Source organism: Xenia sp. Carnegie-2017, unplaced genomic scaffold, assembly GCF_021976095.1.
Source record: "Xenia sp. Carnegie-2017 unplaced genomic scaffold, XeniaSp_v1 HiC_scaffold_13, whole genome shotgun sequence".
Classification (NCBI taxonomy): Eukaryota; Metazoa; Cnidaria; class Anthozoa; order Malacalcyonacea; family Xeniidae; genus Xenia; species Xenia sp. Carnegie-2017.
In genome coordinates, this window is record NW_025813436.1 from 2450798 (window position 1) to 2473027 (window position 22230).

Genomic DNA, 22230 nt, shown 5'->3' on the forward strand with positions numbered 1-22230 from the left:
TCTCGTGAAACAGTGTATTTTTTCTCGATCGGCATTTTTTTTGAGTAAACAACGTAGGTCTCGTACGCAAAACACGCTGTTTTCGTCGGTGTCAATGAATAAAAGCGTTATATATATGAGAAATGTCTTAACATATTTCAAAGATAACTGTTATGTCTAACTTGGGAGAAATTTTCCACATAATGTCAAAATTTTAGCAATGTCTTCTTTTAGGTTTTCATATAAAGCGTCTTACTAGCATATAAATATTTACAACAACTACCTTGAAATTTTTCGATGACTTCATTATCCACTCCATTCTTTTCCAATGACGTGGACAATTCAGAGGTGGTTAATCATTAAATGAAGGCATTGCAAGAAGTTCGGTGCAAATGTTACGGCTAGACTACAAAAACGACCAGCAAGTAAGTGAAATGACTTAAGAAAGAATTGTTACTATATTGACCATTACGGCGATTGCGCGTGCGCGTCTGGCTTGCACAGTGATTCACGTGCAAAGCATGTGTTGAGCTCGTTCCATATGAAGTGACTTAGTGAGTTTTAGGAAAATGGCTTGTACTTACTCAATGTGCCTTTCGAGCTTTTCAACGCTGGCATTGTAACGAAATCATTTAAAACGGTACCACGTATTTGAGGATAAGTTTCACGTTATTTGTCAGGCACCACGTTGTGCAAGTATTTATTACACGTTCGAAGGCTACAAATCTCATTTGCGCAGAAAGCATGCAAACATATTAAACAATTTTATTGATGAGAATTCTTTTCAAAATGGTAATCATGAAATAAATATGGCTTGGGGCCCCCTAGATTACTTCCTTTGCATTGTTCTCTAAAACACTCTGAAAAGAAGTTATTACTTGTCAGAAAACTACTTTTTGAGTACTTATTAGATTATATTTTCTTTTTCACAAAGGTTTGACTTATAACATACCTATTCATTGCTAGTTAATTTTGCGCATATTAGTTGATTGGGTTTGATATGCAGAAGGTCTTTTTAACTGTGATATACATAGTTCATGAATTTTCAAACCCTATATGTTTCGCATTTTCATGTTTTTTTTAGGATGATGATGATTTAATGTCAGCCATAAAGTTAACAACATACCCAAGGCTAGTCGTCATTGGAGAGAACGTTTTGAAATTGGACCGTGTACTGTTACGCGTGAAGGGACAACAATTGTTCGATGGCTCATCCTACAGTTCGGAAACAGCATTTTTTTGTTTGCATGCCGTGTATTATATCTTTTCGATGAAGTAACCCAATGCTAATACAGATCTGCTTTTTTGTGTGGATTCTATTTTGATGGGGCTTCAACAATCCTCAGGATGTAGAATCTCTTTGCGGAATTTTGTTAAATCGTTAAAGTGTTATTTTAAATGAAAATGTTAGTTGACGATTTAGAAATCATAACGCAAAATAATGATTTTTCTACGTTTTTTATTTATAATTTGTACATTTTCACATTATATGTATTAAATTTAAACATGTAATGTGTATTTTATATATATCGTCATGGCATATATGTAATGATTCCTAACGCAATAGTGTTTAACCACACGACAACTTTATTATAGATATAAGTATAGCACATACAATTCGAAAAAGGACATCTTGTAAACTCAAATTTAACTTATAAAGTAAGAAAATTTAAACAGTAATATTTCAGCTTTATTTCAAATAATTTGTGATGATGCTTTTGAAATAAAACCAAAATAATAAAGTTAATTGTCTTCTTTATAGCTTAAAATTCAATATACAAGATGTCTTTTTTGGATGATATGCTTTAATTTACATCAATCCTCACAGGAGTCCACTTACCCATCAAACGGGGTAATTTTTACTCTCTGCTTAATTTTAGTGGATTTTACTATAAAATGTGGGTGATTCTGTGGAGCATTAGTTTACCCTAATTTTAGAGGTAATTTTTACCCCCAATAAAATTTTACCCCAGTCGAAAAATGGGGTAATTTTTACTCCAACTAGAAATTTAGCCCAGTAGAAATATGCCAAGCATGTGCAATCCTCGACCTTCGGTCTCGGGCTTGCACTGATCTGCTCTCGAGTTCTTCCAAAGGTCTCCTCGGTTTTCATAAGTCTGTGCAAACATGGTAAACATCCTTTATTTCATAATTATAAAATAAACACAATGAAACGCGTGCGCTGATTGGTCTAGAGCTGTATTTGCATTAGCCTGTGCAAAACACATCCGAGCTCAACCAATCAAAATAATCAAAACTATCAATCAGTCAAAAAGAATTTGCAAATCAATAATGGATACATTTTAAAGAAAAAATTAAAATGTTTGTCTTTTTTGCATTAGTGTTATTTTATAATAGAAATAAAGATGATTTTTATGTTTGCACTGACTTATGCAAACCTTGGAGACATTTGTGAGAACTCTCGAGCATTTACAACCCTCTACCTTTGGTCTCGGGCTTGCACTGATCTGCTCTCGAGTTCTTCCAACGGTCTCCCCGGTTTGCATAAGCCTGTGCAAACACAGTAAACATCTTTTCTTTCTTAAATAATAATTTTATTGCTTCCGCGCGTTATTTTGTAGTTTAAATTGTAAGTAGGAGATATGTCAATCAGGGAGAAACGGAGAAAGGGTAGGAAATATTCTGTTAAAAAATACAAAAGTGCTGGAAAAGTTTGTTACTTTTACTTTATTTACTCAAAACATTCTGCGTGGTAAGATTATAAAGTCCAAGGTTAATTGCGGACGCTGCAAAAGAAAACAGGCTGTTTTCTACAATTAGTTGTATTTTGTTCACATGCACATAGTGTGACTCACGTGCACCGGGGATAGCATCATCGGTAATGAACAAACAAATCCCATGTCATTCAGACATCGTTTACACTAAACAGTATTTGTCCGGATTCGCTAAAGTATTCGGATTAGTTGTTTTTGAGCCTTCAGCGTATTGTTTGGGATTCGGTGGTTCACACTTCGAGTTTCGATTGTCGAAACCTGAGAGATGGAATTGTTTCAAGAATGTTGTGCTTTTAATGCAGCTAGTTTAATATTTCATTGTATCATATATGCCTCCTAAAAAGAAAGCAAAGACTTATTCTACTCGAGAAAGAGAACAAGCGAACAATTTAGTCTGGTCTGACGACGAAATCGAACTGCTATTTTATTATATCAATTTCATTCACTCCTGTGTTATCCGTCATCTTGAATTTTTTGTATTCGGATTTGTCCGGCTTTCCGTTTACACGCAGATTTTAAGGAGATGAAAAGTTTTCAATTACAACAATCCCACAAGCTTTTCCGGATTCAAAATATCAAATTTCCTCATGCATCCGAAATAATTTTGTATCGGATTTATGATTGCAAATGTAAACAGAAAAATGAATCCAACATAAAATATCCCAGATTTGCGATGAATCCGAAATTCCGCCCTAGTGTAAAGCCTGTTTTCCACTAGCCACGTATCGTAACGTATCGTAGCAAAACGTAACATGGCGCATGCGTGCTAGTGTATTTGATGGCTAATAGGCGTATCACAATTTTAATACGCGTATTAAAAAACAAGTTCGCGTATTGTCAACTTTTTTCGTACGAATCTGTAATACGGATATATTCAACCAATCATAGTCGTTCATTCATGACAAAACAAAATTCATGCTTTCAAAATGGCGACGCTCGAGTAGCCGTGCATCGAGTTATTTCAAGAAGGGACAGAGGATTCATTAAATAAATCAGATATCAATGTGCAAGATGCTTCGTTTCTGTCAAATTTAATTGAGGAAATACGTAAATATCCTTGCATATGGAATGATTCTTTAAAAAGTCACAAAGAAAGACCAAAAAAAACTGAAGCCTGGCGTAGGATTTCTACAGCATTGAATGCACCTGGTAAGTTATTCACGAACGAGCTTATACATGATAATGCCATAAGGCAATAAACCCGATAATGAACTTTTCTTGTCGCACAGTTCTTATATTCAGTAGTTCTTTTGTTGAAGTAAATATTATAAACTACACTGGCAATTAAAATAACTGCTCACCTACATGTAATACATTAATAGGTTAACATTTGGAAGAAGTGCCAAAACATTACATATAATCATATCAGTCACTAGTTTTGAACCCAAAACTAGTCAGAAAGCACGCAAGCGAAGATCAGACCAAATTGATGACCTCTTAACCATCAATCTTGCTAATGATTTATCCAATGTTAGTAAAACTGGTAGTTGTGAGACAAACAATCAACAAGATGAGGATACACTATTTTGCTTAAGCTTAGTGTCTAGTTTCGAAGGGATGAAGGGAAAAACTAAACAAATGGCTAAGATAAAGGTGCTACAGGTTCTATGTGAGTTAGAAGAAGATGAATGAAGTTCATTAGCATCACTGACAAATGTATTACAGAACATTCAATTTGCTTTTTTATTTAAAGTTTGTTGTAACAAGTTATTTTAAGTTTTTGTTTCTGTCTTATAATATATTGATTTGTTCGAACATGTTTAATAATAAGTCTGCCTTATTAGTTATTTTTGTCAAAACAATTTTCAGTGGCATGAACAGATTCCCACTGCCATATAACTTGCCCCTCGTTTGACATAAAATACTTTTTGAAAGCTTCTCTAACTTTTTTGGCATTACGAGAGTAGTTGTTTGATCCATCTCTATAGATTGATTGCAAGCCTCTGTCGCCTTGCGTTATTTCTCTCCACCGCCCTGGCTGTGTGCCATGTTTTGTATTTTTGTCAATTAGCTCCATGCGAAAATAACTCTCTCCATGAGAGCATGCACCTTCCCTCGTGAGATAATCATGAAGGACCACTGCAGCTTGGCTCGCAGTTCTTTCCCAAAAAAGGCTCTGCTCTCTGCTTGGTTCTTTCTAGAACCTCAAATTTCAACAACCAAGATAGCTTTGCGATACGCAGACGACTATTACGCAGTGCAATCAAAAAGCGAACAAAGGAAGAAAGGAAGTTATCGAATGAAGTAACAAAAATATCAGAAAGTTTAAAGAATAATCTATCCTCTCTCGACTGGAATATTATAAACAAAGCTCTAGAAAAAAACATTACCAAATACCTACAAAAGACAATTGCCACACATCGGAAAAAACTAAGTAATCTCACGAGGAACAGAACCCTACAATTCACACACAACAATTCGATAACCAATCTATCATCACACCAATTAAAAGACGAAGAACTAGAATTCCTGAAAAATGGCCTTGGGTTCAGCATTAAACCACTGCGACTCAACTCAACCGACATTCTGGCAACATTCGAAAATATCCACCAAAATATAAAACACAACATTCGCAATCAAGAAGACTACACTCATCTCAAAACAGAGCTGGCACACATCAAAAGACGAAGGTGTCATTAGTATTGTCATTAGTATTGTCATTGATGGTGTCATTAGTATTGTCATTAGTATTGTCATTGATGGTGTCATTAGTATTGTCATTAGTATTGTCATTGATGGTGTCATAGATGGTTTCACCAATTATAAGACGAAGAACTAGAACTCCTGAAAAATGGCCTTGGGTTCAGCATTAAACCACTGCGACTCAACTCAACCGATATTCTGGCAACATTCGAAAAAATCCACCAAACTATAAAACACAACATTCGCAATCAAAAAGACTACACGCATCTCAAAACAGAGCTGGTACACATCGCTCACTCGTACATCTCATCTTATCACCCGACACCAGCTGACTTCAAAAAACATCACATCCTTAAAAACATTAGCAACAATCCAAACATTATCATTCTCAAACCGGACAAAGGCAACGGCGTTGTAATCATGGATCGTCAAATGTATCGTAACTCCTGTCTTAAAATCATTAACAATACAGCAAAGTTTACCCCACTCAAAGAAGACGTCACACTACCACGTGAAGCCAAACTACAACGACTGTTAAGGAAGCTTCTAAACAAAGACTCTATTAGCAACAAAGTTTATAATGATATCTTCCCCAGAGATTCTCAACCCTCACGCTTCTATGGCTTACCGAAACTTCACAAGAAACGAGAACAAGAACAATCGCCTCCACTACGACCGATAGTTTCATCAATCAACGCATGCAATTATAATTTAGCTAAGTATCTTAGTTCTCTACTAACACCACTCATACCAGATGACCACTCCACTAAAGATTCTTTCGCTTTCCTCGACGACTTCTCATCTTTCAACTCATCAACGTCTTGTCACAAATTCTTCATCTCCTACGACGTTGAAAGCCTATTTACTAACATACCACTTACTGAAACCATCAACCTAGCAATCGACTTAATATTCACTCACAACCTCACGTTCAGTATAAACAGGACAGACCTCACACAACTGTTTTTAATAGTAACAGCACAGACGCATTTTTTATTTAATGGAAAATTTTATGAGCAGACGGACGGTGTTGCGATGGGCTCTCCCTTAGCACCCATACTTGCTAACATTTTCATAGGCTCACATGAACGAAACTGGCTAAACAACTACAACGACACTAAACCACTATTTTACCGCAGATACGTTGACGATATTTTTTGTGTTTTTGCTAACGAAACTGAGGCTATGAAGTTTTATAATTACATTAACACACAGCACGCAAACATTAGATTTTCTTTTGAAACTGAACAACAAAATCAACTGCCATTTCTTGACATTTTACTAACAAAATATCACGACAGCTGTACAACATCTTCATACCACAAACCAACGTACACAGGACTTCTGACGAACTATTTCAGTTTCACACCACTTTCATACAAAACCGGACTTATACGCACACTAATCGACAGAGCATACAAACTTAACAATACGAACAATGGCTTTCAACGAGACATAAAAAACATCACATCCACTCTTTTACGAAACTCTTTCCCACTTCACTTTATTAACAGAACCGTAAAACGATATCTCGACAACAAACATAGCAAAAACCTCAACCTAGACACCGAAACTCCTGACACGACGATCACAACCAACACAAATGAAAATTCCAAAATAACAACTCTATACTTCAAACTACCACACATCGGACATTACTCACGACACGCAGTTGCGTAGCTAGCGAAAAACATTTGGTCGGGCTCGCAAGGCGCCACCATGGTTGGCGCGGAGCCGGGAAATTTTCCTAATTTAGACTCCCTAGAACGTCGGAAACGGCTATCTTAAAAAGCAAATGCGTGATATTTATGCAGGAAATAGAACCATTTTGGTTAATTTAAATTGCCGAAGGATCTTATAGTAAAGCAGAGAAATAGTTCAAAAATAGTTGCAGATATGTGATTTATTTTCTCAACACCACATACATAAATAGATACCTATGTACATCTTGTAAAGAAACTTTGACAAAAGAACCGAAAAAGGCTCAGATTTGTCATCAACAACTATCAAAAGTTGTGATGCCGTTCATTGTCGTGCTGAATTGACAATCATCATTGCCTGCATTAAAAAGTTCCCGGAAAAATTCTCACATGCCATGGACGTAAGACATCATCAGCTTGCTATCAGCCATATATGAATACCTATTTGTATAAGAGAGCAAGTCTTCGTGGTTTTTCAATGAACTTCTTTACTACCTCATCATGCAATGTGTTGGCGTTTTCTTTCTCTGACAGTATGTCTTTGTGAATGGAAATCCTGCAAAGAGAACTAAAACGTCCTTGGCTCATAGTATTTCTAAGATAATTTTTTACCCTCTTCTAACAAGAAAATGACCTCTCAACTGAAGCACTTGTAATTGACAAAACCCCATTTATCTTTAACAGTTTTACAACTTCTGCAATACTAGATTGAAGATGGAACTGAAAAATATATTTCAATAGTTCATCGCAAGAATCACGGTGAAAGTCTTTATCTCTGTAAATAAAACAAAGTTGGCTAACTAGCATTGGTGTGTCAAACATATCACCATAAACCTCCTTTAGAAGATTTATCTTTTCTGAGGGCACTTCCCCTTTCTACATTTTAAACACCCTAGGGTTAACAAGGTCTAATAATCTAAAACGCTCCATATCCTGAAATCGCTCAGTCAGCATAGTCACAATTGTGTCAAGAATTTCAAAATACATTTGTTATAATTATGCCGTTGGTCATACCTGGTTACTGGTGGTCCCACTTTCTCAACAGCCAGGTCGTACACCTGACAATATTCTGTATCATTTCTCAGAGAAGCAACAAAGGCCTTGAATCTCTCAACCCTGCTCACTCCATAATGAAAGTCAGTGTCCTTGTCTTGCAAGATAGAATAAAGTATGGATGACTGCTCAAGAATTCTATGGAAAACAAGTACCAAGAGACAAAACAAGAAGCCATTAAGGTAGCCAAGTAAACCAGTAACCTTACTTAACGTTTCATCATCCCAACCTATTGGATTATAAGTAAGATTTTCAAATATGTCTATCAGTTTCTCATAGTTGGAATGCAAGACATTGATGACATGAGGTAGAAACATCAGTTGCCTCATCAACCTGTACACTTAAGAAAGTGCAGCAATCTATTTCCTTTAAAGTCCCATCCTCTATTATCTTATCAAGACAATCAATCAAATCATTCTGAATATCAGGAGAGACTCCAGTAAACCGCCCTCCCCCAGCAAGGTGGGTTTCAGCAAGCCTGCCATGTAATCGCCTTTCAAAAACAGAATCCAAATTGGCAAAACTTTCAATTAGCTCTCTATAATTTCCTCTATTCATGCTTCCACTAGATTCATCATGCCCCCTAAATGCAAGCTCTTGCCTAGACAAGTATAAAACAGCTTCTGTTATGGTTTTCAACATTTCCCTGTTTTGCCTTACCTCCTCGTTATGACGCTGAATCTCTTCACGTATGGCTTGTGACATGAGACAGTCGACACAAGGCTGAAAACCGTAGGTCCTCCAGGTCTTGTAAGCACCCGTGTGCGATTTTGCCTACTCATGCTTCTTACAATCGGATAGGAAATTCTTCATGTTTTTGAATCCCGTCTGCGTCCATGAAGATGACGATCCAGGGCGAAACAAAAGACAAGGCCAACAGAACAATGCTTTCTTTTCTGAGCTACCACAAAGCCAATCTTTCTTCGAGTACCAACTTTCCTGAAAGCTTCTATTGCCTGTACTCGCTTGTAAATTTGGAATTGGCCGCTGCTTTACGAGTATATTTTGCTCGCCTGATTGTCGAACAGAAAATGGTTTCTTTTGTAGTTCACTTATTATATCGATTTCATTAGCCGAAGCCATTGTAATGTAAGTTATCACGATTTCCGAACGCATGTTTCGAAAGCTCAAAATTCAAGTCACGCTTTTGAAAATGAGCCCGACTAGATGTTGTTAAACGTTTGAGTGTGTTCACAGCTACTCTCAACCAATCAGATTACAGATATTCCCACTATAGATTTTATTACTTGGTCGGGCTGAATTTTCAGAGCCCGACTAGATGTTGCGAAACAGCGCATTTGAGTTTGCTCGGTTGCTGTCAACCAATCAGATTGCAGATAATCCCACTATAGATTTTACTACTTGGTGGGGCTGAATTTTTAGAGCCCGACTAAACTGCGTAATGCCTGGCACTAGTCATTGTTGCTAAGTAACGTTTAAAAATATGATAATTTTGCTAATAACGACGCAATTTGACAAATATTGCACTAATAGACTGTGGATTATTCCAAAAAGAGTCGCAGAATTTAAAATTTTCGCAAATCCAATTTTAAAGAAAACAAATTTTTCTTTTTTGGGAAAATATTTGGTCGGGCTGGGCACGACCAGCTAGACCGCTAGCTACGCCACTGACGACACACACAACGCAGACTTACAAACATTATGAAGCGCTTCTGTACAGATATTGACATTCGACTAATTTTCACATCATTCAAAATCAAAAACCTTTTCTCATTTAAAGACCCAATCCCTGATTCAATTAAATCTATGGTGGTATATGAATTCAATTGCGCGGGATGTAATTCCCGATACATTGGCGAAACTTCGCGCCATTTATCCACCAGAATCAGGGAACATACCACAACAGACAAGAACTCTCATATCTACCGACACCTTCTTAAATCTCACTCATGCAAAACCAACTACTCACACTCTTGTTTCAAAATCATCGACACTGCCGACACTTCATTCACACTTAAAATCAAAGAATCACTCCACATTAACAAAACCAACCCTGACCTCAATGTTCAAGTTTTTAAATTCAATACAATATTTAGTTTATAATACGCTCGGACGCTCCTCATTAGTCTAATTTATCTTATTTCCATTTTATTGTTGTAATTTGTGTATCATATTACTTTTATATAAACCCTGTATCACCTATTATTTCACTCATACTGAAGATGGCATCATGAGATGTCGAAACATGTCTATTTTCAAAAAAGTTGTCGTTTATATTAAATGCGTTTTTGTGTTTTGATGTTCATCCGCCATCTTGAACATGCAGGACGCGTCCAAGGAAGACGATTTCACGGCGTCGTCGCCAAAGGAAGCAGCTAAAATGTCAAGAAGCATGCGCACTAGCATTAACTAACAGCGTCGTCGTCAAAATGAGAAATTTCGTAAACTCTCTAATACTAATACTAATGGAATTCGACACACAGACAAACATATCGCCAAAATTCATATAAATATGCCATACGCGTACATGAACTATTAGTTATATTTCCTCCAGGGATTTTTTGGTTTTGGTTAGCCAACACAAAATGAGTGGTCAATTTACAGATACCATGTAATTGCATTTGTATTTGTTATATTCGACAGTCATTACTTTAACTAATGCAGTTATTGACGTGACTTGTATTGAAGTTTTAAATTTATTGCTTTTATATGAAATTACCAAACTTTTCATTTTCTTTGGCGTTTCTTGTGCAACAAATTATAGCGCTATGTGCAAATTTCTTCTTTAGTTTCCTTGTTATTTTTGTAACGCGTCATGCAAGTACGTACGCGACCTAGCGAATGCAAATTCATATACTCAAATTTTTGCTATTAAAGTACGGAGATGTGTCGAAAGCCGCTGTAAATACACTTGCTTGCGATATGTAGATCGTCTACTAATGTTGTTGCCTGACCAAGTCCAGCAAACCCAGGAAGAATTTCTAATTAGAGTTCAGCCAATATTTCATGTTATTGGCCCAATGTCCCAATTTGTTTGTCTTGTGAAATGCAGAATTATATATTTATATGCTTACTTTATGATGTCACGTCAGTTTCGTAGATGGAAACGAATGCCGACCTTAGCCCACACAAGACAACGCATGTTTTGTCCGTTTTGTGGAAAGGAGTTGCTCGAATCTTATGCTTTTTGCGCAAATTGTGGCAAAAAATCGAACTATCTGGACTGCAAGGTTTATCAGAGAAAGGGCTTCATGAAAAGGAATATGTTCCGGTTACTTTCACTTATTTTAAAATAAGAAAAGAAGATGAAAGAGCGAAGCACTTCAGACCATCGACTAGTGGCAGTGGCTATAAAGGGAAAGCAAAAAGGGCAAAAAGCACTGATGGAGATCTTAATGAAACTGTTCGGATAAATGTCGGAATTGTGCTTTATCATGGTGACGAATTAAAGATTCAGCGTGGGAAATCTTTAGTTCTATACAAAAATCTGCTAATGCTGAAAGCTTATTACAGGCAGGTCTAAATTAACATATGGCACATTCAAAAAATATAATTAAGCCTATGAGGAAGTATTTAATGCTATACTCAGATGCATCAAAATAGCAAAGCTAAAAGAGAGTGAGAAAGATTTCGTTTTGCATAAATACAAGGAAGAATGTAATAAGCCATATCACAGAATTAATTTCTTCCTTTGCCCAGACATTGACTATTCTATATCAAAATTAAAAGGATGCTTGAAGTATGATAACAGTAGCAGTGATAAAGCACATGATGTTGAAGTAAGTAAAGAACAGTCTTCCAAGTCAAACAACAACCATAGTGATCGTGAAAATAAGTCAGTACCCATCGTAGTGAATGATGAACAGTATTTGAAGGATGATGTGAATAGCAGTAACAATATTGAGGATGTTGAACAACCTTCAACATTAACCAAAAGCCATAGTGATGGTGAAAATTTTCCAATAACATACAGTCATGATATGCTAGTAATGAATTCACCACCTATACCAATAAATGATAATCAGCACAGGGGTGAAAAACTAAACAGTTTAACTTATGGTACTTTAAGTGAATTGTTTCCACAAATAAATGATCAAATTATTCAAGAGGCTTTGCATAACCGTGAAAATGATTTTAAAAATGGCTGTAGTTTACATTCTTGAACTACAAAATAGGGAAACAACACCACATCGAGTGTATGCTTCATTTGGATTCTGTAATAACATTGATGATGTTATAGATTTTCAAGATAATGAAGCATCTCTACCTGGTAGCACGCAGGTTACAAAACCTGAGGAAAGGCAAGCAAGCATAACTACCGAGGAGTCTCTTTCTAGCATTGTCAAGAAATTTTTAAAAGATAAGATAAAAATTGATTCAACACTTAGGATCAAGGTATGTTTTTCACCATGTGCCCAATTCATTCAACTTATTAAAATATTGTATGCACATTTCTTGAACCTTATTTGATAATTTTTATCACAAGATGTTGGGCTTTAATGTGTTAAATCAAGGCATAAATTTTATTTGAGCAGAATGGTCTAAGATATGAATATTACAGTTGTGATAAAAAGTTAATTATCTCTTAAAATTTAACATGACAGTGTCTTCTTTAATACATTATGCAGTTGAAAGTTAAGATTGAAATATGTTCAAAACCCGTTTATTGTGTACAGTAGTGCTTATCTAACAAGTGTGAATTGCTTCCATCATAATCAGGTTCATTGTTTTCTAAATGAAGTAATTGAAATTCTTTTGTCTTTACAACTGTAAAAGGAGTGAAATGTGGGGTAACTCAAGTCAGAACTATTTTTTTACATTTAAAAATTTTGTTATCCCCATTTTGAACCACCTTTGCATGGTAACATCACTAAAAACCCATTAGCTGTTGATTAAAAGAAGATTGAAGAATGGTTTGGTGATCGATTAAACATTGTTATTTATACAAATTTTCAAAATTCATTTTTTCTGCTGTCACATTAGTCAAGAGTGTGTCACATTAGATTGAAAAAATAAAGACTGTTTCATCGCAAGTAGGGAGAAGTGAGGAAGAAGTGAGGGGTTAGGGTTGATGTCAGGCTACGAAATTTAAAATGAAATTTAAGTTATCAATTTTTTTAAAGTTAACCTTTCATGCTTTTATTGGTATTCTGAGCCTGCGGACAAAGAATTTAATTCAAAAAATTCTTAACCTTTTTTCAGGTAAGAAGGAAAAATGTGTAGGAAGATGCTAAATTCAAAATAAGGAAGTGCTCAAATGAGGATCTAAACAGCATGATCAAAGTTCAGTTCGTAGGAGAACCTGCGGTTGACGAAGGTGGGCCGAGAAACGAATTTTTCTCATTACACCACAGTGAAGTATCTAAATCCTGCATGTTTTTTGGTGAGGATAACAGAAAAAGCTTCAACCATGACATTCTTGCGCTACAACAAAGAAGCTTTTACATTTATGGTCAGTTATGTTATGTTGGAATTTTGCAAGGCTCTGCTTCTCCTTGCTTTTTGTCTCCGAGTATTGTAGATTACATTTTATCTGGTGAAATTGATCTGGTAAAATCAACATGCATTAGTGACATACCCAATCAAAAGATGAATCATAAGCTTCAAGAGTTAGAAAAAATGAAAGATCCAGAGGCCTTCGCCAAAGCTGCTTCTTTTGACTGTTCATTTCGGTTTAAGGCTGGTTTCAGTAAACCACTCGTATCGTTTGAAGAAAAAGATCTGCTTTTCCAGGCTATTGTATTGCATTATAACCTGTTATCTTCCTTATCTGAAATAAATCAGTTCGTCGAAGTGTTGAATGTCCATGGCTTCATCGATTATCTACGCCAATATCCTCACCAAGCGAGCGCATTGTTTTTGCACAATGAGAACAAACTTACGGCTGAAAAACTGGAGGAACTTTTTCAACCGGTATTCTCATCTAGGGGGAGCAACAGATGTATAAATGAGGAGGCTGTGTCATTAAACTTTACAAGATATTTAGAAGATGTGGAATCTGGAGAAATTTCTTGTCCTATCATTGATCTGGAAACAGAAAAATTGTCTGAAATGGTTGTTAGATTGCCATAGTATTGCAGTTTGTTACCGGGAGTACAAGTGTGCCAGCAATTGGTTTTTACCAGCCAGCCATCCATCACATTCGATCATGATACTGCAGAAAGAAAACTGCATGTTCATACTTGTTCTAACACTCTTTGCCTGGCAGTGAATGACATTCTTTTGAATTATGACGGTTTCAAAATTGAGTTCACATCTTGTTTAGCTGAATCTCCAGGTTTTGGAAATGTATGACAGTCTATCAGATAGTTTTGCCAATGAAACGAATGTAACATCGTATTAAATTTATATTCATAAACGCACGGACATGAGTCAAATGTTGTTTAGTTACTAATATTAGCTTTCTTAATTGTTTTTAGAACAATTTTATATACAAAGTTACAAAATTTATGTTTGTTGATAATATTTAGAGCATACATAGATAAAGACTCATTTTGAAAAAGTGATGCAATCAGAAAATTACAGTATATTGTATAATTGTGCAAATGGCTTTTTCATACTGTTATTTCCTATTTGTTACATGTAGATGTAGTTGTGAATTGCACCATGATGATAATTATGTAAAGGTGGTAGTTGATTTAAAATGAAAGCAACAATTTATTTTTTACTCTTTCCAAGTTTGTAAGTTAAAATGTGTGGTATAGCCGACAACATATTTGAAAAAAAAACTACATAATTTTACCCAAATATAACTGTGCTTTCTAAGCATGAATTTATTCTGGTAAAGTTACCAAATAATGAAACAAATCAAGAGCTTCACGCCAGTCATTTTGAGCTGACAAATCTCGAAGATTACACACATATTCAAAATATTCTTGGTGATCCGTATTTCCAGCATTGCAACAAGTTTCAACTTCATATAAGGAAATGACTTCATTCATTTACTTTATGGACAGGCTGCAATTGATCGACATTGCCTGCAAGTTCTGGAAGAAATAATAATTCATCAGGCTTACCAGCAACAGTGTCATGCTGGATGGTCGGATTTGATGGGTATTCCAGTGTAATCTGACAAAATCCAAGACACACAGAATGACTTCATGGAAGCAAAGCCAAGCACATTGCATGTGATATACATTTCCATCCAGTAATATTCTCCTGTATCGTAAATATTAGAAAAGATATATCCACCAAGAGGTACGAGACCTCTTTAGATGACACCACAAGCATCCAATGCGCTGATTGCCAGTGGAGGAACCATATCGGTGAGCCTTTTCACCAGCCAATTGATCCTCATCATTTGCTCTAAGGCAGCGCTGAATTGATGCCATTGTCCCAATTTCAGTTCCAGAATCTGTTTTTAAATGTCCAGGACAACCCTTCCTAGTGACGTAGAACAATGACAAAATAGAATTAGGAAATTAAACGAGACTTACCTGAAGTCGAAGTGTGATTGAAATTCTATGAGTTACTGTTCAGGAACTAGGAAGTCACCCACCCAACTACTAACTTACTTCTTTTCAAATGATGTTAAATACTACTTAGCTCCCAATACGAATGTGGACGTTCGCAAATTTTTTAAAAACTGATCTTGATATCGCGCGCTCTATCTCACATGACTTCCTAGTTCCAGAACAGTAACTCATAGAATTTCAATTAAACTTCGACTTCAGGTAAGTCTCGTTCAATTTTCGAATTTTATTATATAAAACAAGTAGATAACATTTAACCATTGTCTATACAATTATAAGTGAGTTTAAGATGCAACAGCTACGTAAAACGGCTACCATTAGCCGAGAAAAATGTGCTGGGATAAGTAATAATGCGCATGTCTGAAATGCAAAATTGTACCGTCATTATTCTACGACGGTTAGCAGTGTTGCCAGATCGTGAAAAAAGTTCATAGATTTGTGAACTTTTTGTGAACTTTTCAAAATTCTGTTTAGGATTTCATGAACTTGGGGTTGTCATTCCTTTAAGATAGAAAATAATAAGTACAATGATTCAGTAATAAAAATAGTAAATTGTTTACTTCTTGTAACAAGTAATGATATTATGTCAAAAGTTAAACTATTTACATATTACATAAATTATGTTAAACTAAAATTAATTTGCTGTGTTTTTCCCGCTACTTTGTCCTGTTTTGAGTTTTATTTAACAAAAATGTATAACATGTTGGAAAGCGATTGCGATGCTGATGATGGTTGTTCATCCGTAAAAGATAATGAAAAAGGTGAAGCTCCAAATCCTAAAAAAGCCAAGGTAAAATGTAAAGCCGATTTTACTCACAAAGGACGACATATAACTAAATCTAATACAAAAACAATAGTTGAAATTTATGATCACATTCTTAATTCTTTAGATTGTCTACATTAGACTGACAAGCAAGTAAACTGTTAAATACGGGCAAACATACCGTCATGCTTGGGAAAAAGATCCTTTGTTTAAGGGTTGAATTCAACCTGCTGACAAAAATCCGAGCAAAGCGTACTGCAATGTTTGTAATAGAGAGCTCACAGCAGTTATAACAGCCTTAAAAAAAAACATAGCGAAACCACGTATCACAAGGAAAAAGTCGACGTTCTTGTTAATCCTACCCTGAATCGAATTGTTTCAATGTTTGCTCGTCGTTTAGGCCTAATAGATGGAAAAGTTCAGGAAGCTGAATTGCGTATGGCCAGCTTTATCTGCGAGCATAATCTGTCCTTTTATGTAATGGATCACTTTAGTGATCTTCTGCCGAAGTTGTGTCCTGATTCACAAATTGCTGCTAGTTTAAATGCAAATGCACTAAAGCTAAATGCATTGTAAAAAATGCTCTGTTGGCCTATTTTCATGAAGAACATGTACAAAATTTGAAAAACACAAGATTTTCCATAATTATCGATGAAACTACTGATGTATCTACGTGCAAAGAATTGGCTATCGTTACCCGTCATTATGACAAGCAGTCTTTAACTGTGCAAAGCCATCTTTATGATGTTCTCGACGTTCCGCAATCTGATGTAGAAACACTATATCAGACACTTGTAAATACCATACAAACAGACAATATAAATTTGAACAATGTAATTGGTTTTGCAGCCGATACTTGTAACGTCATGTTTGGAGAGCATAACAGTGTTGTCTCCCGCCTTAAAGATAAGTTATCAAATATTTTTGTCGTGCGATGCATTTGTCACAGTGCTCACCTTTGCGCATCACACGCATGTGAAAAACTTTCCCGGACAGCTAAGGAGTTGATGCGTGATGTATACAATTACTTTTCCAACAGCCCCAAACGTCAATAGCAATTCAGAGTTGTCCAGCACTTCTGCGACGTAGCGCCGCACAAATTGTTGCGCCCATGTCAAACAAGATGACTTACGCTGCACTCCTGTGTGTCCAGGTTCATTGAGCAATGGGATGCTCTGATTATTTCCTTCAAAGCTGTGGCTGGTCACGATAATTGCTAATCTCGGAGAAGATTCTTTTGCTCTTGCAGAAACCTGAATTGAAGCTATATTTTCAATTTTTGGAGTTTGTGCTTCCCAAGTTCACGGAGCTAAATGTCATGTTCCAGAGCTCAAAATCTTTTTCCACTGTCTGGACAATGGCTTGAGTGCTGTTTAGAGAGAATTGCTGAGCTGCTACTTAAACGAAGCCTACTGGGAAGGGTTACCATTGAAAGACTTCGATCCAGCCAGCAAAGTGAATTTCATGCCATTGTCAAAAATGTATATGGTAGCTCGGATTGCCCTTTGTTTGAAAAAAGATGAGTAGAAGCAACGACCAACAGACGTGCAACATTTTCTTAAGTGTGTGCAAGAATTTCATTTTGAAGCTGCTTTTCAAATAAGGAGTCAATTTCCAATAGGAGATCTGATCATTGAGATGCTTCAAGACTTAGATCCAGGCGTGAGTCGTGCAAAGTTTTATTCTCTTTATTTTCTTGCCATGGCTTTTCCAAATATTATATCTGAGTCTCAACAACAAGCACTTGATGACCAGTGGCGTATGCTTTCTCATGTCATCTTACCCTTCAACAGTGATGGTATGGAACCAGAAGAATTTTGGGGTCGCCTTGAAAAGATTATTGATTCACCCCCTCTTGGAGCTGTTGTTGTCGTTCATCCATCGCAAGCGATGATGACCTTGACAAGTTAACTCAAGTACTAGAAGACTGGGTACGGTGAGTTCTGAGGTGGCTAATGAGCCCAATCTTGGCACGGAATGTTCTCGAGCACGAAGGGCAAACCAGAGATGCATCTGATGTTGAAGCACTGGCTGCTCTTGATTTCCGCAGCTCACGTTTCTGTTTGGCTTCCACAGTCCACCCTTCTTCTGATGCTTGACAGCCCTTGAAGATGAGATCGCACCAGGTTTATCGGTTCCCTGCAAGATTGTCCCATGTTGCGGTGTTGATGTTAAAGGACTTCAGTGAGGTTTTTAATGTGTCCTTGAACCGCTTCTTCTGGCCTCCGACTGATCTTTTGCTGTTGGAGAGCTCACCATAAAGCAGTTGCTTAGGTATCCGCTCATCTGGCATGTGAGCAATGTGGCCTACCCATCGGATCTGTGCTCTCATCAGCAAGGTGTAGATGGATGGCTGGTTGGATCGAGAGAGGACATCTGTGTCTGGCACCTTGTCTTGCCACTTGATTCTCAATATCCGACGGAGACAGGTTGTGTGGAAGTGATTCAGCTGTCTCGCATGTCTCTGGTAAATAGTCCAGGATTCACATGCAAGAAGGAGAGTTGGTAATACTATGGCAGAGTAGACCTTCAGTTTCGTTGCAGTGGTGATCCCTCTACGCTCCCAAACGTTTGTGCACAACCTGCCAAATGCGGAGCTGGCTTTGGCGATCCGGTTGTTCACCTCTGCATCAATAGTCACAGCTCTGGAAAAGTGCTCCCTAAATATGTGAATTTGTCAACTGTCTGCAGACGCTGTCCATTCACCAGTATGGTAGGCTCAGTGTAGTGTGTATGAGGAGAAGGCTGATGCATGACCTCTGTCTTCTTGGTACTGATGGTTAGACCAAAGTTGTCACAGGCGGCGGAAAACTTATTCATGCTGATCTGCAACTCCGATTCTGAAGACGCGTTGAGGGCGCAGTCATCAACAAACAGGAAGTCACAAATGATGGTCTCCTTAACCTTGGTGATAGCTTGCAGTCTACGTAGGTTGAATACGCTCCCATCCATTCTATATTTGATAATGATTCCATCTACACCATCGTGACAAGCATCAGTTAGCATGGCAGTGAAAACCATGCTGAACAATGTTGGAGCCAGTACGCAGCCCTGTTAGACACCATTTGTGACTGGAAAGGGTTCGGAGTAGTCACCATCAACAAGTACTCTGGCCAACATTCCATCATGAAATTGACGAACCATCAAGATGAATTTCTCTGGACAGCCAACCTTGCACATAATTCTCCACAGGGCCTGACGGGAGACTGTATCAAAAGCTTTTGTCAAATCGACAAAGTGGTGTACAGATCTTGGTTCTGCTCTTGAAACTTTTCCTGCAGTTTTCGTGCTGCAAAATTAAATCAACAGTTCCATGGCCCTTACGAAAACCAAACTGTGATTCTGGTAGCAGTCCTTTTTCAAGGTGGTCTATTAGCCGGTTTAGTAACACTCGGGCAAGAACTTTCCCAGCTATTGATAGAAGTGAGATGCCACGATGATTATCACAGGACTGACGATCACCCTTCCTCTTGTATAGGTGAATAATCGAGGCATCTTTCAATTCCTAGGGGATGGAACCTTCAGCCCAGAAGGATTGGAAGAGGTCAGTCAGCTTCTGGATTATTGTGGGACCACCAACTTTATATATCTCGGATGGAATAGCATCTGCACCAGGGGCTTTACCACTAGAGAGCTTGTTTATTGCCTCCCTGACTTCTGATTCAACAGGTGGAACATCCATGGTCGTGTTGATGTTGACCTGGGGCAACCTGTCTATTGCCTCATCATTGATGGAAGAAGGACGGTTGAGGACAGCTTCAAAATGTTCAGCCCACCTATGCAAGATCTTTTCCTTCTCGGTAATGAGTGAAGTCCCATCTGAGCTCAAGACAGGGGAATTTCCTGACGATCGAGGTCCATATATGGTGTTGAGAGCTTCATAGAACCGCTTTGTATCATTTCTGTCGGCATAGGCTTGGATTTCATCAGCCTTAGCACTGAGCCAGGAATCTCTCATCGCCCGCAGCTTACTCTGAACTGTTCTCCGTGCACTGGCAAAGGCATTCTTCTTGTAGACTGAAGTTGGATCATCTTGGTAAGCACGATGAAGTCTGTGCTTTTCATCAAGTAGGACCTGAATCTCCTCATCATTCTCATCAAACCAATCATGCTGATGTCGGGAAGGGTAGCCCAACACTTGCACTGCAGTTAAGGAACTGTGTCCCTAAAGGATTCCCAGTCTTCTTCGACGTTACCTCCAGGATTGAAGTTGGCAATTTGGGATTCTAGGTCTGTGGACAGAGCTGCAATTGTTTGATGGTTTTTCAGCTTGGTAACATTTATCCTCTTTTTGGTCATGCATCCCTGTGGACGTCTCTTTCGTTTGATGCAGATGTTCATTTTAGAGATGATGAGTCTGTTGTCGGTCCAGCACTCTGCACCACACATGGCCTTGGTAATTCTGACATCCTGCCTGTTTTCTTCCTGACAATGATGTAGTCGATGAGATGCCAGTGTTTCGACAGGGGGTGCATCCATGTTTTGTTCCTGTTGGGCAGCCAGAATATTGTGTTGGTTATAAGGAGACCATACGATGAGCATAACTCCAGCAGGCGCAGGCCATTGCTGTTGCACTTGCCTACCCCACTCTTTCCAATGACTCCATCCCAGGCGGCAGAATCACGGCCTACCCTTGCGTTAAAATCCCCAATTAGGATCAGCTTATCAATACTGCGTACGGATGAAAGCATAGTATCCAGATCTTCGTTAAATCTGTCTTTAACATCTTCAGGATTTGTCAATGTAGGTGCATAGGCACTGATGAGTGTCGCCCGTTTACCAACATATAGATGAATCTGCATTAACATGAGACGATCGTTTGTACCTTTAGGGATATTGGCAAGCTTTTGGACAAGATGGTTCCTGATGGCAAAACCTACCCCAGACTCCCGGTGCTCATCGGCAGAACGGCCACTCCAGAAGAAAGTGTAGCCACCTCCATATTCAGTCAGCTGCCCCTCATTAGCGAAACGAGTCTCACTCAGTGCTGCAATGTCGATGTTATATCTTGCAAGTTCTCTTGCAACTAAAGCAGTTCTCCTCTCTGTTCTGTCTGATGAAGGGTAGTCACGTAATGTACGCACGGTCCATGTGCCTAAGGTGATCAATGTCACCTTAAATTATTTCTTTCCTTTATTTTGACCACCGGTGTGGGATTCCCGCCAACCGCGGCTTGCTGGCCAGGATGAAGGTTGAAGCAGGCTTTTTTAGGACACCTTTTCTATTCCCTTCCTCATGTGAGGTGAGCAGTGCATTCCTAAAGAGAGCTGCTCAGACTCCCAGGTAGACGATGAGTTCACTGCTGCTTCAGTCAGTACGAAAGCGACCATTAGACCTGGGCCGCCTGTGTGCAGGTCTGCAACTACAGCTCCCAGTGTATCCACACCTGCTGTTTCGTCGCTCACCCATCGCCACAGGACTTAAGAAAAAAAAATCTTAACTTCTAGGTTAAGTGGTGTTGTCCAGACGTATGCAAGAATTTAGTATAGTGAGGAAAAGCTGGCAGACGTCAATCTCACTCTTGTCTGAAATCACATGGATGCAGTGGCAAGACAGTGTCGAGACGACTGGTGGTGACCTCAGATGCAGGAGTATTCGGTTACTGCTAGATGTTATGCAGTCCATCGACGGAGCTCCACCAGGAACCAGACAAGGATAGTTTGGGACAGCAAATTACCAAAACGGAACAAGTTGGATGGCGGATGAAGGTAGCACAATGGCGAGTCATGGCAAATCGACCCTGGGACCAACTAACCTACCAGAAAATACAGCACCTGGTCTAACCGCACTGTTCTCCAGCAGTTTAAGGAACAAGTCCAGCGGGCACATAACTCACAAGATGCTCTTGAGAGACCAGGTATCTAACCTACAACGGCCATGAATTGCCATGTGTTACCTTTGATGTTTTGGCAATGCTGTCAACC

The 22230-nt window shown here is 38.1% G+C and overlaps 2 protein-coding genes and 1 long non-coding RNA gene across 3 annotated transcripts; all 3 read right to left on the minus strand.

Moving 5' to 3' along the window:
- Positions 1-7242: 7242 nt before the first annotated feature.
- On the minus strand, positions 7243-8343 carry LOC124449530. Its single transcript, XR_006949430.1, has 2 exons — positions 8072-8343; positions 7243-7613 (listed from the first exon to the last, which is right to left on the minus strand). It is a non-coding gene; the product is annotated as an uncharacterized LOC124449530 (long non-coding RNA).
- A 40-nt stretch (positions 8344-8383) lies between these two features.
- On the minus strand, positions 8384-9193 carry LOC124455944 (zinc finger MYM-type protein 1-like). The gene is made up of 2 exons (XM_047006546.1): positions 8902-9193; positions 8384-8805 (listed from the first exon to the last, which is right to left on the minus strand). Exons 1-2 carry the CDS (start codon positions 9191-9193, stop codon positions 8384-8386), a joined length of 714 nt encoding a protein of 237 aa, XP_046862502.1.
- A 10167-nt stretch (positions 9194-19360) lies between these two features.
- On the minus strand, positions 19361-22135 carry LOC124455960. The gene is made up of 6 exons (XM_047006547.1): positions 22066-22135; positions 21523-21725; positions 20890-21420; positions 20503-20794; positions 19826-20449; positions 19361-19581 (listed from the first exon to the last, which is right to left on the minus strand). The coding sequence occupies exons 1-6, from the start codon at positions 22133-22135 to the stop codon at positions 19361-19363; spliced, it is 1941 nt and encodes a 646-aa protein (XP_046862503.1).
- Positions 22136-22230: the final 95 nt, after the last annotated feature.